Here is a 16,534-nt window from a genome sequence, read left to right as displayed (position 1 = left end):
CGCCAAGTGAATGCAGAGCGTGCGGCTGGCTGCCGCGCTCCACCCCAGAGGTGGCTGCAGGCACCCTCACTTTGCAGAGGGGTACTTGATGATGCAAGATGCGAGGAAGCGGAGACTCAGGCCTGTGGTTTTTCTCCACTGCCATAACCCGCAGTGGCAGTGTTGCTGACTCTCGTGATTTGATAGCGAATCTTGCAATACTTCATGATGTTCTTCGCAGCCCCGGTGCATGAGTCATGGGAACGGGAATCTCTGCTTTCATCAGGTTCTTAAAAAGAAGGCTTTTAATTAAAGAAAGAGAGGTAAAAATCATCTCTGTAAAATCAGGATGGAAAATAACGTTACAGGGTAATCAGATTCATAGAGCCCAGAGGAACCCCCTCTAGCCTTAGGTTCACAGTTACAGCAAACAGAGGTAAATCCTCTTATCAAAAAGGAACATTTACAAGTTGAGAAAACAAAGATAAACCTAACACGCCTTGCCTGGCTGTTACTTACAAGTTTGAAATATGAGAAACTTGTGCAGAAAGATTTGGAGAGCCTGGATTGATGTCTGGTCCCTCTTAGTCCCAAGAGCGAACAACCCCCAAAACAAAGAGCACAAACACAAGCCTTCCCCGCGCCAAGATTTGAAAGTATCTTGTCCCCTTATTGGTCCTTTGGGTCAGGTGTCAACCAGGTTACCTGAGCTTCTTAACCCTTTACAGGTAAAAGGATTTTGGTGTTTCTGGCCAGGAGGGATTTTATAGTATTGTACACAGGAGGGCTGTTACCCTTCCCTTCATAGTTATGAGAGTAACCATGAAACATTCCATGCGCTTAGCATCTCCTGAACAGCGATACCAGGCATCTCTCGTTCGATCCTAGGGCCGCCATGCGTCCGTGGACGAAATCACTGCCTGCGCGTTCAACGCCGTGGAGCTGGACAAAAAGTACGGAAACGAGCCGGTGCAGGTTCGAGTGACGATGGGCAGGGAGCCTCAGCACTTCCTTGCCATCTTTAAAGGCAGCCTGATTATTTATGAGGTAATAACAACTTTGACTCCAGAAATAGCTGAAGAGCGTAAACACCAGGGTAACGCTGACGCCCCTAGGTGGGTGGTCAGTGACCTGGGACCTCTAGATCTTAGTGCACGAGCCCCTGCTGCCTGAGCTGAAAGACACCCCCTCTGTTTGCCAAACCTGCAACCACCTGATCAATTTCTAACTTGCCTAGCACCACGCCGCGTAGGCACAGCTTACACCGGGAAGGAGGAGGAACAGTTCAGGATGGTAGATGGAAGCAGCCCCAGGAGGAATGGCACTGTTCAGACTGAAATAGCCTGACAGGTCTCTTGGAAGACTATGACACAGCCCAAACAGAAGTGCTGGAAACCCATACTTCTGTCGTCGGAACTTATTGAGATAATATCTGAGCCCTGCTCAGTGGTTAATAGATTTAACCTCACAACCTCCCTGCGAGGAGGAGGGCGGGGCTATTATCCTCATTTTGCAGAGGGGCAACTGAGGCACAGAGAGGTTAAGTGACTTGCCCAAGGTCACACGCAGGAAGTCTGTGATAGCGCAGGGAACTGAAAAACCGCTGGGCAATGCTTCCCCTCTCCACCTGGCATGTTTCAAACGAGGCTGAGCAAAGCACCAGTAAATATCTCATAGGGAACGGGGCTAGCCTGGACTAGATTAAGCCCTCAGATCTTTTCCATCTCTAGATTCTAATTATTTCGTACAGTATCTTGCATTCAAATTCTATCCCCGGAGGCTTTGCGGAATTAAACACAAGACATTATGCCATAAATCACAGCAGATGTTCGTATGCTGTCCGACAGCATCTTCCGGTATCCAGCCTCAAAATCCCCTGCAAGCCTTCTCCCAGTCACGGGACTGCGGAGTGTTAGCCCATTTCACAGGTTCTCTAGTTACAGCTAAGCCTGCTTGGGGCTCCTGGGCCTGTGTTACGAATGAAGATGAAATGGAGGCACGGGGGGAGCCCGAGGTTGCTCAGTGCCGGCCTAACGCTTGGCGTCGAGTTAGGCCAACACTGAGCATTGCCCGTTAGCCGGCTTGCCCCTGGTTACACAGCAAGTCTGTGTCGTGGCTCGGTGGTTCTCAACTAGGGGTACGTAGAGATCTTCCAGGGGTACATCAACTCATCTAGAGATTTGCCTAGTTTTACAACAGGCGACATAAAAAGCACTAGCCAAGTGGGTACAAACTAAAATGTCCTGCAGACAATGGCGTGTTTATACTGCTCTCTATACTGTCTGCTGAAATGTAAGTGCAGTATTTCTATTCCAGTTGATTTATTTTATAATTATACGGTAAACATGAGAACGTCGGCGATTTCTCAGTACTAGTGGGCTGTGACACTTTTGTATTTTCATGTCTGAGTTTGGAAGCCAGTGAGGTGAAATGTGGGGGTAGGCAAGACCAACCAGACTCCTGCAAGGGGTACAGTAGTCGGGAAAGGTTGAGAGCCACTGGCATTGCTGAGACTAGAACAATTGGGGTCCTTATACTGACCCCGTACAGCCTCCGCTCAGATCTGACCCCCAGATCAGGCCCTTAGCCACTAGCTCTGGCTTCCCTTTCAACCCAGTGCTGTGCAGCCATTGTAGGGTGAATTAAAGATTCCCTTCATGTGGCCACTGCACAGGGCCAGGGAAAGCAAGAGGGGAGGGGGCAAGGAAAAGACGAGCAGATTCACTTTGAAGAAAGTGCTGCACAGGGTGCTTAGTCAGGGAGCAGCTTCTCCCTGCTCTGCAAGGCCGGCTGGAGACTCCCTCCTCGGCCTTCCCCATTCCTGCCCCTGTATTACTGGCAAATGCCCGCAGCAGGCGTGTAGCGTGCTGGCTGTCCTCCTGGTGGGAGATCTGGGGCCTGGGCCAAGGAGTGGAGAGGCTCCCAGGGAGTCCAGTGGGCTTTTGTATCGGACCCTCGATCCCTCCGTTCTGGCAGCTTGATGGGCAAGAAGACGCCTGAGTCTGCTCTTCTCGCCAGAGGCCTCCTGGGCTTTCGCGCCCATCACGCCTCATGACGCGATCTGGATTTTTGTAGGGAGGCACGAGTCGCGCCCAGAATAACGAGCCCGAGCCCGCGGTCCGTCTCTTCCAAGTGAGAGGCACTGATGAGATCAACACCAAAACCATCGAGGTGCCAGCCCGGGCCTCCTCCCTCAACTCCAACGACGTCTTCCTGCTCACGACCAGCCAGGTCTGCTACCTGTGGTGTGGGAAGGTAAGCGAGCGCAATGTTTACACAAGGCCCAATTCCGCCACCCTCGCTCCTGTTGACTGGTACCTCGTTACACGAGTAGTCTCATCAGTTTGTGGATCCACTGGGAGAATCGGTCCCTAGGACCCAGATCCTCAAAGGTACTGAGAAGTTGATGGGAGTTAGGTGCCTAAATGCCTTTGAGGGTCTGGGCCTGGATGACTGCAAACGACAATCATAACGACGACTGACATCTCTGCCGTGTGCAAGAGGAAAGAAACTCTCCCTGCCGAATTAACACATCCCCTTATTGGCCCAGCCACTGGAGGGGGAGATAATCCCAAACATTTGGGCAGCTCTAGTTCTCTCCAGCAGAGGGAAGTGACGTACAGACCGTCAGCTCACAGATCTATTCTGCCAGGTCCCTCCTGAACCCAACCCCTCTGATCTTGTGCCATGAATGCAGGGCTGCAGCGGGGATGAGAGAGAGATGGCGAAGATAGTGGCCAACATCGTCTCCAAGCGGGACAAGCAGACCGTTCTGGAGGGGCAAGAGCCGGTGGAGTTCTGGGCAGCGCTGGGAGGAAAAGCCCCCTATGCCAGTGACAAGAGGTAATTCTTTAAGGGCTGCAGTGGGCTTGCACGGCTGTAACTAAGCAGAGAGTCAGGCCTTTGCAGGAAGACTGGGTAAGGATTTCCAAGCTAGGCTCCCCCACTAGAATGGGCCAATACAGAATCCCAGATCGGAGCATCCCCAAGCTCTGGATGTGACCCAGTGCCCAGTGAAGTCCATGCAAAGACTTCCATTCACCCCAATGGGCATGGGGTCTGGCCCTTCTTGGGGAGCGGGGGTTGAAATCCCCATCTGAACTGGTCTGAGGCTTGGCGCTGACAAGAAGGGCTGTGTGAACGCTCCGATCGGTTTGATTGTTACAAACGTTTGCCTGGGACACTGGAAGTTTCACCTAAACCTGTTTGGAGCAAACTTGACCTCTCCATTCCACCTAAGCTGAGTGTGGGCGAGCTAACAGGTCTCCGCGGGAGCCATTTAAAGCGTGGTGGCTTAACGTGGCTTCAGCTTGGAGGCAGGCAAATCTTGGTGGTGCGGGTGGAATTTTGCTTTGACTTTTGGTGGGGGCGAGAGGGGTTCTGAACCCTTGGGACCAACTCCCAAAAGGATTCTCCCCCTCCCCGCTCCGACCTGCCAGCTTTCATCACAGCTGATGGGTGTTGCCATGTACAAGTCTGACCCCTAGTGGCCACAACCAGTGTCTACAATGAGTGTTGGACTCAAACACGGGAAAAGATTTCACATTTCCTGGTTCTTCTCGCCCTGCCAAGATTCCAAGAGTCAACTGTCCGATACCAGCCCCGCCTGTTTGAGTGCTCCAACCAGACAGGGCGGTTTATCATGACGGAAGTGGTGGGCTTCTGCCAGGATGACTTGGATGAAGATGATGTCATGTTACTAGACACTTGGGAAGAGGTCAGTGGAATTCCCTCCTCTCCTCCCGCCCCCGTAATGGGAACTGTGCATTTTTGTTGGCTTGACTTATTTTAATGCAGCATTCAGCATGAAATTCAGGTCAGCATCTTCCACCCGGGATTTATATTTATATTTACACGACACCCCAGTAATGTAGGCCAGCGTAATTAATAATACCTAGCACTTTTGCAACACTTTCCAGCCATACATATCAAAGTGCTTCACAAAGGAGCTCAGTCTCATTAGAAGATCGGAGCTCCTGAGGCCCTGAGAGGCAAAGTGACTTGCCCAAAGTCAGCCAGCAGGCTGGGAATACAACCCAGGTCTCCTGAGTCCCAGGGCAGTGCTCTAGCCACTAGGCCACGCTGCCCTGAAGAGAAATTAGTGTTAGACCCATTCAGCGGATAAGAAACAGGCACCACACCTGGGATTTTCAAAGGGGCCTGAGGGAGCTCAGCTCCCAGATTCCTTGAGATCAGTGGCAAAGCCCGAACTAAAATCCAGTAGATTTTAAGGCCAGAAGGGTTCACTCGACTATCTAGTCTGACCTCTCACTCTAAGCAGCATGTGTCGGCTCCACTGAGCTCAGGCTCTGGCGCTTTGGTAAGATGTTGCTCCTGCAGCTTCCTAGGTGCCCTGCCAGGAGGGAGGTAATTACGTTGCCGTTCTGAGAATCCTCTGCCTACTGTGGGATTGCAGTGAGCATATACAAGCAGCTATTCACAGGGGGGCTGGGTGACGGTTCTGGTGCCTCACAGCCAAAGCATTAGGATATGGCTTTGCCAACACATGTAAAGGGCCGTGTTCTCTTTGTCACACTGCTAAGCATTTAGTGTCACTGATGCGCTAGCCCCACCCCCAAATCCTCTTCCATGTGCTACAGTCAGTGATCAAAGCCTGCCCCAAATTTTAGGGGACAGAAGGGAGCAGAGTTGGACTGAAAACTCAGCTCTGGCTCCAGATCAGGTGTGAGTTCTAGGCCAGACCAGCACGAGGATTTGGGTTTGACTGCATTGGACATTAGGGGATGTCTCCACTGCTGCTGGGGTGGGAGCAGGTAGACTCGAGTAGGCATCGACAAGTTTAGGCTTGAAATGAGATGCAGGTTTCTAGCCATCAGAGGAGTGAAGTTCTGCAACAGCCTTGCAAGGGGAGCAGTGGGAGCAAGACTGAGCTTGATAAGTTTATGGAGGGGACGGTAGGATGTGAGACTGCCTACAAGGGCATGTAGCCGATCTCTGACTGCTGGCAGCGAATATCTCCAGCGACCAGTGATGGGACACTAGATGGGGAGGGCTCTGAGTTACTACAGAGAATTCTTTCCCTGGTGGCTGGCTGGTGGGTCTTGCCCACATGCTCAGAGTCTAACTGATGGGCATATTTGGGGTTGGGAAGGAATTTTCAGCCGGGTCAGATTGGCAGAGACCCTGGAGGGGTTTTGCCTTCCTCTGCAGCGTGGGGCACGGGTCACTTGCAGGTTTAAACTTGTGTAAATGGTGAATTCTCTGTAACCTGAAGTCTTAAGCCAGGATTTGAGGACTTCAGTAACTCAGCCAGAGGTTCTGGATGTATTACACGTGTGAGGGTGTGGTTCTGGGGCCTGCCATATGCAGGAGGTCAGTCTAGATGAGCATGACAGTCCCGTCTGACCTTAAAGCCTATGAGACTCTCATTAATTCTGTACAAGCTAGCGAGAGAAAAATAGCAGTGTGGACATTGACGCACGGCCGGTGGTTTGGGTGGCCACCTGAGCTTGGTCCAGAGGGCTGGGCAGGCTTGGACTTGAGTGGCCAGCCATTGCCGCATCGTCCACACTGCTGTTTTTAGTCTATTAGCTCAAGAGGACCTAGGGCGAGTCTGTCAACCCAGACTGGGACGCTCGCTCCAGCTGCATTGTAGACATACCGCTAGAGTGCTGCTCGCCTGGGCTGGCGGCTGTTTCAGAACCAAGTCGGATGTGGTGTGTAGGAATTAGACAGTGTCCTTGTAGTGCAGCCTCCCAGTCTTCTATAGCTGTAGACAACAGACCCCTGCCAGAGCCGCAGTGTACACAGGTAGCTCGACCTTGTATGTCTGTACATAGTTAATCAGTGTAGTCGTTTGGAATCCTGTGTGGTTTCCTCATATTCTTACTGCTGTGTAGAGAGCGGGAAAACAGGCCCTGTCTGACTTCGGAGTCAATCCAGAATCAAAGTCACAAGGACAGTTTCAGAACCAGCCATTCCAGTCAGAACGTGATGTCCTGAGGAGGCTGATTTCTTCATTCTTGGTTTAGCCCCATCTCTAGAGTGACTAGCGGCATCTTTTGTGACTGACGAATGAGCCCACTGCATATTTTCTAGCCCTGAGCGGTGCCATCTGCGAACCCACTTGCTGCTGCGGCCAGCATTATATGGTACCCGCTTATATGGAGCTACACATGCGTCTCAGGACGTCTGCCAGACCATCATTTAATATATAATTTGGTTCCAGGAAATAATTTGACTGGTGCAGCGAACTACCAACAAAGTGGGTTCGTTGTGCTTTGCCCCAGTCATGTGCCTTGCTCTGATATCCAACTATCCTAATTATCAATAGGGAGGGAGACTAACCATCCAGATCTCCATTGGTTCGTACCATTCACTTGTCCTCTCCCTTCTCCCACTGTAGATTTTCCTTTGGATTGGCAAAACCTCCAATGCATATGAAAGAAATGAGGCTGTTTCCTCAGCCAAAGACTATCTGAAGACCCATCCAGCTGGAAGAGATTTAGCAACACCAATAATAATGGTGAAGCAAGGCTATGAACCACTCACCTTCACAGGCTGGTTCAGTGCTTGGGATCCGTATAAGTGGAGCGTAAGTTACTGGGAAATCTGTGTGTCTTGTCTGTCTGTGTGTGTATATATATATTGCATAGAAGTATCAGTAGGTGAGGGTCTACATATTCTCTACTGTGTGCAGCATAAAAACTAGTGAGAACGTCATTTGGGGTGCATCACAAATAGAACTAAGTGAAACAGTTGCTTTAATAATTTTTTTCAATTAAATGCAAATATATGTAAAATCAAAATCCCCAAACCCGGATTCCAAGCTTGCCTAGCTCTCGTTAAAGACAAGCAATTTAGGCCCAGCATCTAGATTGTTCAGAGGATTGTCTGTTGTCGTGTTTTTAAATTTTCATAAAATCAGATTGTTTCAGTTTTTTAAATTAATTGAACACAATCTTGCTGAAACACTGCCCTCCAATGCTGTGAAGCCAGACTCCAGCCACTTGATGGCGCTAGAGTGCACATGAATGGAGTAGAAATTGAGTAGTGTTGAAGAGATATTGGTAAGTGAAATGGAGGAAAACTACAAATAGCTTCAGCTAAACCCAAGCATTCAAAATCACGAGATTGGCTTAAAAATCATCAGATTGTAAAAAGTAATAAATCTTGGGTTCTTTTTGTTTGCCTTCTGGTGTTGGAGTCTTTAGGGATCATACATTTTCAAACTTTTCCTGGCAACCACAAAGGCTAAAAACTTTATTTTTTAAATGACAGCTGAGATTCTCATATAATCCCATGACTCCAGGAGCTGGGGCTTTAAGGAAAACACCAGATGTCATGAGAGTTGGCATCCCTATAGCTTTCAGAGCCATGTGGTTCCCCCTACACTGGTTATTCCTGTCCAGAGGATGGGGAATTGCTGCAATTCTGCACTGAGGGGGATTACTACAAATTCTCTCTTCAATGGGGGTGGGATTTGCCCACCCTTGCAAAAGGGGCAGGGGATTAGGATCCCAAAACTAGCAGGTCCCAGGGGACCCCCCAGAGGCAGTGCAAGGACCTGTGCCACTGTGTTTGTTCCCAGATCCCACCCATCCTCTGACAGATAGGCAGGAGATAAATGCAGGCCATAGCAAAGGGTATAAAGTGCATTCTGCACAAGAACCATGCCTTTCCCTCCATCCTAATGCACCCAATGATGCAGCCTGAGCTCTTAAGTCACTCGGCGACTGATGCAGCTCTCAAAGCTGCACATGGTTCCCGTCTTGCAGCCGCAGTTCCTGGGATTCTGCATCCCAACTCATGTGGTATTGACTAGATGCTGGTTTGAGGAGCAGGAGTACGTTGTAACTGCAGTTTGAACTCGCTCACTGAAATAAAAGTGGCCTTTTCGCTGAGTCTGACTCTTATAACTCCCTTTACCTTTAGGATGGCAAGTCCTACGAGGAGATGAAGAATAGCTTAGGAGATGTGTCTGCTATATCAGAGATCGCAGTGGTGAGTGGACACCGAACGTGTAGCTGGAACATCTAGATTTTACCTGTGCTCCCATGGCTAAAAGCCTGTTTCTATTACCTGAGTAAAAAGAACCAGTTGCTGTTGGTAAACAAAAGAGTCATAGATGCCAAGGCCAGAATGTGATCGTCTAGTCTGACCTTCTGTGTAACACAGGCCAGAGAACTTCCCCCAAAATAATTTCTAGAGCAGATCTTTCAGAAAAACATCCGATCTTCATTTAAAAATTGTCAGTAAGGGGGGAGGGATAGCTCAGTGGTTTGAGCATTGGCCTACTAAACCCAGGGTTGTGAGTTCAATCCTTGAGGGGGCCGCTTAGGGATCTGGGGCAAAAATTGGTCCTGCTAGTGAAGGCAGGGGGCTGGACTCAATGACCTTTCAAGGTCCCTTCCAGTTCTAGGAGATTGGTATATCTCCAATTATTATTACCTTTATTACCTTAGAATCCACCACAAGCCTTGGTAAATTATTTCAATGGTTAATTACTCTTACCATGAAAATTTACACCTTGTTTCCAGTCTGAATTTGTCGAGCTTCAACTTCCAGCCGTTGGATCAAGTTAGACCTTTCTCTGCTAGACTGAAGAGCTCATTATTAAATATTTGTTCCCCATGTAGGTAGCTATAGATTGTAATCAAGTCACCTCTTAAACTTCTCTTTGTTAAGCTAAATAGATTGAGCTCTTTGAGTCAGTCACTATAAGACAGGTTTTCTATCCTTTAATCATTCTCACGGCTCTTCTCTGAACCGTGTCCAATTTATCAACATCCTTCTTGAATTGTGGGCCCCAGAACTGGACACAGTATTCCAGAAGCGATTGCACCAGTGCCAAATACAGAGGTAAAATAACCTGTCTACTCGTACTCAAGGTTCCCTAATTTATATATCCCTGGATCACAATAGATTCTTTGGCCACAGAGTTCATGTTCACATGTTCATGTTCAGACCCCTGAATCTTTTTCAGTCACCGATAGTCCCCCATCTTATAAGTACAACCTACCGTCTTTGTTCCTAGATGTATACATTTACATTTAGCTAGGGTGACCAGATGAGAAGAAGAAAATATCGGGGCACACCCGGGGGGAAGGAGGAGGAGGAGGGGTCCACCGGCGAGTGGAGAGGAAGCCAAGTGCTGCCGACGGAGGGGGAAAAAAAAGCCAAGTGCCCGGCGGAGCAAAATATCGGGACAAATATTGGGACAAACACCTAAATATCGGGACGGTCCCGATTTTATCAGGACATCTGGTCACCCTACATTTAGCCATATTAAAACACATACTGTTTGCTTGCACCCAGTTTATCAAACAATCTGCATTGCTCTGAATCAGTGACTTGTACTCTTCATTATTTACCAGTCCCCCAATTTTTGTGTCATCTGCAAACATTATTAGTGATAATTTTATGTTTTCTTGCAGGTCATTGATAAGTGTTAAATAGCATAGGGCCAAGAACCGATCCCTGCGAGACCCCACTGCACAAACAACCGCTTAATGACAATTCCCCATTTACAGTTACATTTTGAGACCTATCAGTTAGTCAGATTTTAATCCATTTAATGTGTGTCATGTTAATTTCATATCATTCTAGCTTTTAAGCTAAATGTCATGCGGTACCAACTCAAACGCCTTACAGAAGTCTATTATGTCAACCCTATTACCATTATCAATCAAACGTAATCTGATCAAAAAAGATATCCACGTTGATTGGTATTAATTACATGACCCTCCTTTAATTCTTTATTAAGAATTATATGCATCAGCTGCTCCATTATCTTGCCTGAGATCGATATCAGGCTGCATCTTACCCAGGTCATCCCGTTTACCATTTTCAAACATTGGCTCAGCATTAGCATTCTTCCAATCTTCTTGCACTTCCCTAGTACTCTAAGACGTATTGAAAATCAGCATTAATGGTCCAGTGAGCTCCTTGGCTAGTTCTTTTTAAATTCTTGGATGCAAGTTATTCGGACCTGCTGATTTTAAAAATGTCTAACTGTAGTAGTTTTTGTCTAACATCCTCCAGAGATACTAGCAGAATGCAAAGTGTGTTATCATCATATGATGGGAGTATATAATCTTCCCCCCCCCCAAATACAGAACTGAAATATTTTGAACACTTCTGCCTTTTTTGAATTATTAGTGATAATTGTGCCATTTCCATCTTGTAATGGACCTGTATCATTGTCAGGATTCTTTTTGTTCCTAATATATTTTTAAAAACTTCTTGTTGGCCTTAACTCTGCTGGCCATAGAGCTCTCCTAGTGTCCCTTTGCTTCCCTTATCAATTTTCTACAGTTTCTATCAATTTCCCCTTTCTTCCATTTGTTATATTATTTATTTTTATTGGGGTTTTATAATGTAACTGGTTAGAGCAGAAAATGTGAAGCCACAGTGTCTAGGTTACGTATGTTCTCAAAGTATGACCTGTGTGTCTTTGTGTAACTGTCAGTGAAATAGGTATAATGATCTGCACCTTCTGTACTACAAATAACTCCCATGGGCTTCAACCACCTCTGCACAAAGGCATCTGACAGCATGGCTTGGCCTTCTGAACAGCCACTATATAAGTTACATATCCAAAAAAAAACACACACAAAAAACCCCACCAAACAAAACAAAAAAAACCAATGGGCAGGGATCTTTGGTGGAGCAGTTTGTATTGGCAATGCAATCTCAGCACTATGCACTGCTATTAATGATGGCAAAGAGATGCCAAATACCAATGATAAATGTATGGATTCCACAGGGACGGTCTTGTTCTATATTTGTACAGCACCTGGCACTATGGGGTCCTGGTCTGTGACTGGGGCTCCTAGGTGCTACTGCAAAACAAAATTTTTAGCAGGATTGGTTAGCTGTGATTGGTCACGTGGTATTGTTTCTGTCCCCTGATTGGATCAGTGTGACTCTTAGAAGGAGGGCAGGGAGAAGCTACTGGACAGCCAGTTTTGAACCGCACAGGGAGAGACAGCAGTATGGGGAGAGGAAGTAGATGAGCATGACAATTTAGAAAACTTCTGACCTTTTCCTTTATGGCTCTCACAGGCCTTTGCCAAGGCATCATTAGTAGAAAAGTCAGGTTACTGTAAGCAGTATTGACTGGATATTTATAAAGTTTACAATCACCGTTGCATCTGGGTTTTAATGCCAAGATGTAATGTCTGATGATTGATGGGAAGCTGCTATATTGAGTAATAGTATGGGCTACAAGTTCTCTCTACAGCTTGAGGGTCCTTAGCAATGGGCCAATAGGTCCTGATCTCTCCTTCCCTTCTTTGATATTTTAACCCAACTTATCACATACTAAGAAAAGACCCACCTGCCCCAGGCAGGAATAAACATCCCAGGAAATCACAAAGTTATCCCCAGATCTATTGCACCTGCCCAATGTCACTGTACTGACAGACTTTCCTGTACCCCGCAGGATCTTAACAATGCCAATCTGAACAAGAGAAACGCAGACAGTAAACCTGCCAGCCCCGCTGGTTCAAGAACGGAGAGAACTTCACCTGCATATAAACCACACCCCACCAGCAACGTCAACAGCACTAGCAACTATCAGAACAACAATGCCCCTGCGGTAGTTTCGGCAGTGACCAATGGAAATGGAGCCTATCCCAGAGAGGTGCTGATCAACAAGACAGTGGATGAACTTCCAGAAGGCGTGGATCCCGCTAAAAAAGAGGTGAGGGAATTGTCCAAGCATTGGGTTGATGCAGTTCCAGTTGCACATTGAACTTAGTCAAAATGATTGGCTAAGTGAGACCTATTGCTTTCTAGGTTTATTAAGCTTTGCTTCAGGCTAATTGAGGGAAGGATAGACAATAGAATTAGGGTGTTCATCATACTAAACACAAGGGTGATTGTCCTATAGTGCTAATTAAAAACTGGACTTTCCGTCTCATGGGAAATTCTAATATTTCTATACTTGTTTTCATCCCAGATTGGGACAAAAAGGTGAAATATTGAAACTTTCCTTAGAAGAAACATTTCCAAAACTCATTGATTCAGAAATATGGAAATGTTTCATTTTGACACTGTCTGCTGAAATAAAAGGTTTTTGTACGTCTATAGTCCAGCCAGGGTACAAGGCCCATAGGGGACATGGGTACCAGGGACCCAGAACTACAACTCCCAGGAGGCACAGAGATTAAGGTTGACCCCAAATGAAATGAAGAGTTTTGGTTTTTGTGTTAACCAAATCAAATGTTTCATTTAGATTTTCTGCAGCAGAAAATTCTGTCAAATCTGATCTTTTCCCGTGGAAAACAGATGGTAATGAAACCCCATTCTCAGTTGGGCAAAGGTTGCATTCAAAATTTTTCTTCTGGCCCTAATGTTTTGCCAGATACCAAAGCCAAAGGCAGATAAATATGACCATTCCTGCATGATCCAGGCTCCACAAGGATTTAATCATCTGGGGACAGTGTGTCTGTTAGCAATTGACAGAGGGGTGTCCATCTTCAGCCAAACTTTTAGCAGCACACTGCAAGCAGCACACAACTGTACCTGTTGTGCTAATGTTCACACTGGAGCTGTTCAGGAAAAGGGTGTTTTCTCTCCCGTGATAAACTTCAATGCAAACAAAAACACTTGTTTGTTTTCTACAGAGTTTTTTGGATTTCCATTGGAAACCGGAAACTCAAAGCTTTTTGAAACCTTTTTTGTTTTCAGCAACTGGGAAATTTCAGCTGGTTGAGCAAAAATCTTTGGTTTTACTGAAAACTTTCACCTGAAAACCTCCCCAAAATGTTGTCCCATAGAAATTTCTATTTTGACAAAATAGCCACTTCCCATTAAAAAAAACCCAACAACAATAATAAACTTTTAATGGGAGCATTTCAGCCACGGGGGACATTCAGCTCTGTGCAAAGGGCCGGCATGAGATCTAGGCACCAATTAAGTCCTATTTGAGCTGCCAGTCAGGATCTAAGTGGTGCATATAGGCCTTGTATGGACTTCTGCAAAAGGGTGGATTTCGCCCACTCTGCATAATGGCTGTTACGGGTGCATTGTGCATAAGGAAGCAGTAACAAAGCCAGTGTGTGCACATTCCATATTGCTAGCTCCACCTTATGCTTCTGGGCACGTCATAATTCTGTTCAGCCCATCACATGCCTTTAGGCTGTAAACTCAGTGGGGCAAGGAAGTGTGTGCTTGTCACACTTCACTCCTTGTGTGGCGCTGTGTACATCAATAGCACTGTGGAGGGCACCACAAGGGCTATGCACCACTTCAATCTTAGGATTCTGCAGAGGGGTGTAAACTTCAAAAGACACTAACTGAGGGTGACTGTTTCTCTGCTGCCGTTTTCCTCTGCAGTACTATCTATCTGATGCAGACTTCCATGATATCTTTGGGAGATCCAAGGATGAGTTCTACCAGATGCCCAGATGGAAGCAGCAAAACGAGAAGAAACAGCATGGACTGTTTTGAAGCAGAGACTGTCCTGCACCTGCTGGTTGTGGAATGAAATCATGATCTCTGTAGCCACAGGAGGTGAACACAGATACTTGTCAAAAAAACCTATGCAAAAACCAAAACCAACCCACCCAATCCAGGCCAAGCAAAGCTGCAACCTCTAGGGTCAGAGAAGCTTCATTGAACTGCTCTTCCTTCCCCCCTGCAAACAGTGGAAATTAGAGAGCCAGCTCCTGAAGATTTGACTCCACGCTTTGATATTTTCTTGCCAGTTTTGTACCATTATTGCCAGTAGCTGCAAAGACCTGTCAGTGTAGAATTAATGCATTGTGCACAGCGTGACGGTTGCCATGTTTTCCAAGTCGGTGTTTTCATTGTGCAACATAAATACTGCATGGTAGGTTGCTCGATTGTCAGGTTTGAGATGAGGCAGGACGAATACAAAGATGTAGTGGGCACTGGAGAAGCCAAAGTAGAGTAGATGAGTGATACATTCAGATGGACAACTTCCAGCTCCCACAAGTGGCTTTTTCCCAGTAAGGAATAAGGATAATAAATGTTTGAGTAAAGTTCATAATCTGACATGGTAAAAATTCATCAGAACCTGGCTCAAAAAAATAACATTTTTAATTTATTAAATGACTTATTTGAAAAGAAAGCAGAGACATAGAGCCAGGGGCTGCTGTCTATTTCCAGAGTCAGGCCCCAGTTTTTACAATCGGAGCTGTGTGCTGAATCCTTGCTCCGTACAGAGCCCCATTTACACCAGTGGATTCACATCCTGGATTCACACGGATACAAGAGTCTGCCCATGTGCATCCAACTGCAGGATCAGAGTCTTAGGGAAATTATTAGGTTTTCACTGGTATAACCAGGAGCAGAAAGTGGTCCTTGGATACTTTTGTCTCCACGTGGCCTCTCTCAAGCACTCTGTCACCACATTCTGCTCTTGGTACAAAGAGCACATTCCAGACCACTTTTTGAATTTTGATTTGGGGCACGTGGGTGATTACAATGTAATGGATCCGGCTGTAAAAAATATCAATGTGACAATGGCTACAGTTTCAGCTTTGTTCTGTTCAAACCCAAGCAGTGATTTCACATAAACAACCGAAAGTCGTGCTTTAAAGATGTTCTTAATAAAAATGCGTGTGATGGACTCATTTCAGTAGGATAAACTCTGCCCATCTGAGAGAGCTACTGGCTCACAGCTCCCACCAGTAAAATAGCCTGGTAATTTTGTGAGTGGTTGATGGGATTTCTAAACAATAATTTTGTAATAATGTCTGGCTGGATTGTCAGCCCTGGAGCTGGAAAACTTATCTATCCCTGGAGCAGGTACAACACAGGTCACAGAAGTGCAAGCTTCCCCTCCAATGCTCTGCTAATATACCGTTAGCCTGATATAAAGGAACAAACACCTCTAGAAGTGAGAGGAGGTACTTCATTTCCCTTCATGCCCATTCAGTAATTGGGCTGGTGTGACAGGGTTCCTGGGGTGCAGCCTGCACTGTGGGACGGCTGAGTCCTATGTCCCCCCCAGAGCTGTGCTGCCTTGCCCTGGTCAGAAGCCTGACCAGTGTACATTCATTACCCAGTCTCGATGTGGGGAGGACACACACTAGCCTTTAGAAGAAAGAACAGGAGTACTTGTGGCACCTTAGAGACTAACAAATTTATTTGAGCATAAGATTTCGTGGGCTACAGCTCACTTCATTAGATGCATGCAGTGGAAAATACAGTAGGAAGATATATACACACAAAGAACATCAAAAAATGGGTGTTGCCATACCAACTCTAATGAGTCTAATGGCAGCACCCATTTTTCCATGTTCTGTGTGTGTGTGTGTGTATATATACATATCTATATGTATATATCTTCCTACTATATTTTCCACTGCATGCATCCGATGAAGTGGGTTCTAGACCATGAAAGCTTATGCCCAAATAAATGTGTTAGTCTCTAAGTTGCCACAAGGACTCCTCGTTCTTTTTGCTGCTACAGCCTAACACGGCTGCCACTCTGAAACCTGACACTAGCCTTTGTAAACTGAGCTGAGATTTCCCAGGCACTTCAACCAAAACCCACTGCTTTGGGTAAAATATAAAACACATTTACTAACTACAGAAAGGTAGTTTTTAAGTGAGTGTA

At 46.5% G+C, this 16,534-nt stretch overlaps 1 protein-coding gene across 1 annotated transcript in view; it reads left to right on the top strand.

Moving 5' to 3' along the window:
• VILL (villin like) overlaps positions 1-15,528 on the top strand; it is a 51,060-nt gene extending 35,532 nt beyond the window's left edge. The window contains exons 14-21 of the mRNA XM_045008034.1: positions 868-1,026; positions 3,055-3,234; positions 3,677-3,822; positions 4,552-4,696; positions 7,346-7,534; positions 8,875-8,943; positions 12,386-12,646; positions 14,284-15,528. Coding sequence (XP_044863969.1) covers positions 868-1,026; positions 3,055-3,234; positions 3,677-3,822; positions 4,552-4,696; positions 7,346-7,534; positions 8,875-8,943; positions 12,386-12,646; positions 14,284-14,397 — 1,263 coding nt within the window. The 3' untranslated portion in view covers positions 14,398-15,528. The remainder of the gene's footprint in view (positions 1-867; positions 1,027-3,054; positions 3,235-3,676; positions 3,823-4,551; positions 4,697-7,345; positions 7,535-8,874; positions 8,944-12,385; positions 12,647-14,283) is intronic.
• Positions 15,529-16,534: the final 1,006 nt, after the last annotated feature.

Source organism: Mauremys mutica, chromosome 2 (assembly GCF_020497125.1).
Source record: "Mauremys mutica isolate MM-2020 ecotype Southern chromosome 2, ASM2049712v1, whole genome shotgun sequence".
In the NCBI taxonomy this organism is placed as follows: domain Eukaryota; kingdom Metazoa; phylum Chordata; order Testudines; family Geoemydidae; genus Mauremys; species Mauremys mutica.
This window is presented reverse-complemented; position numbering and strand designations above follow the sequence as displayed.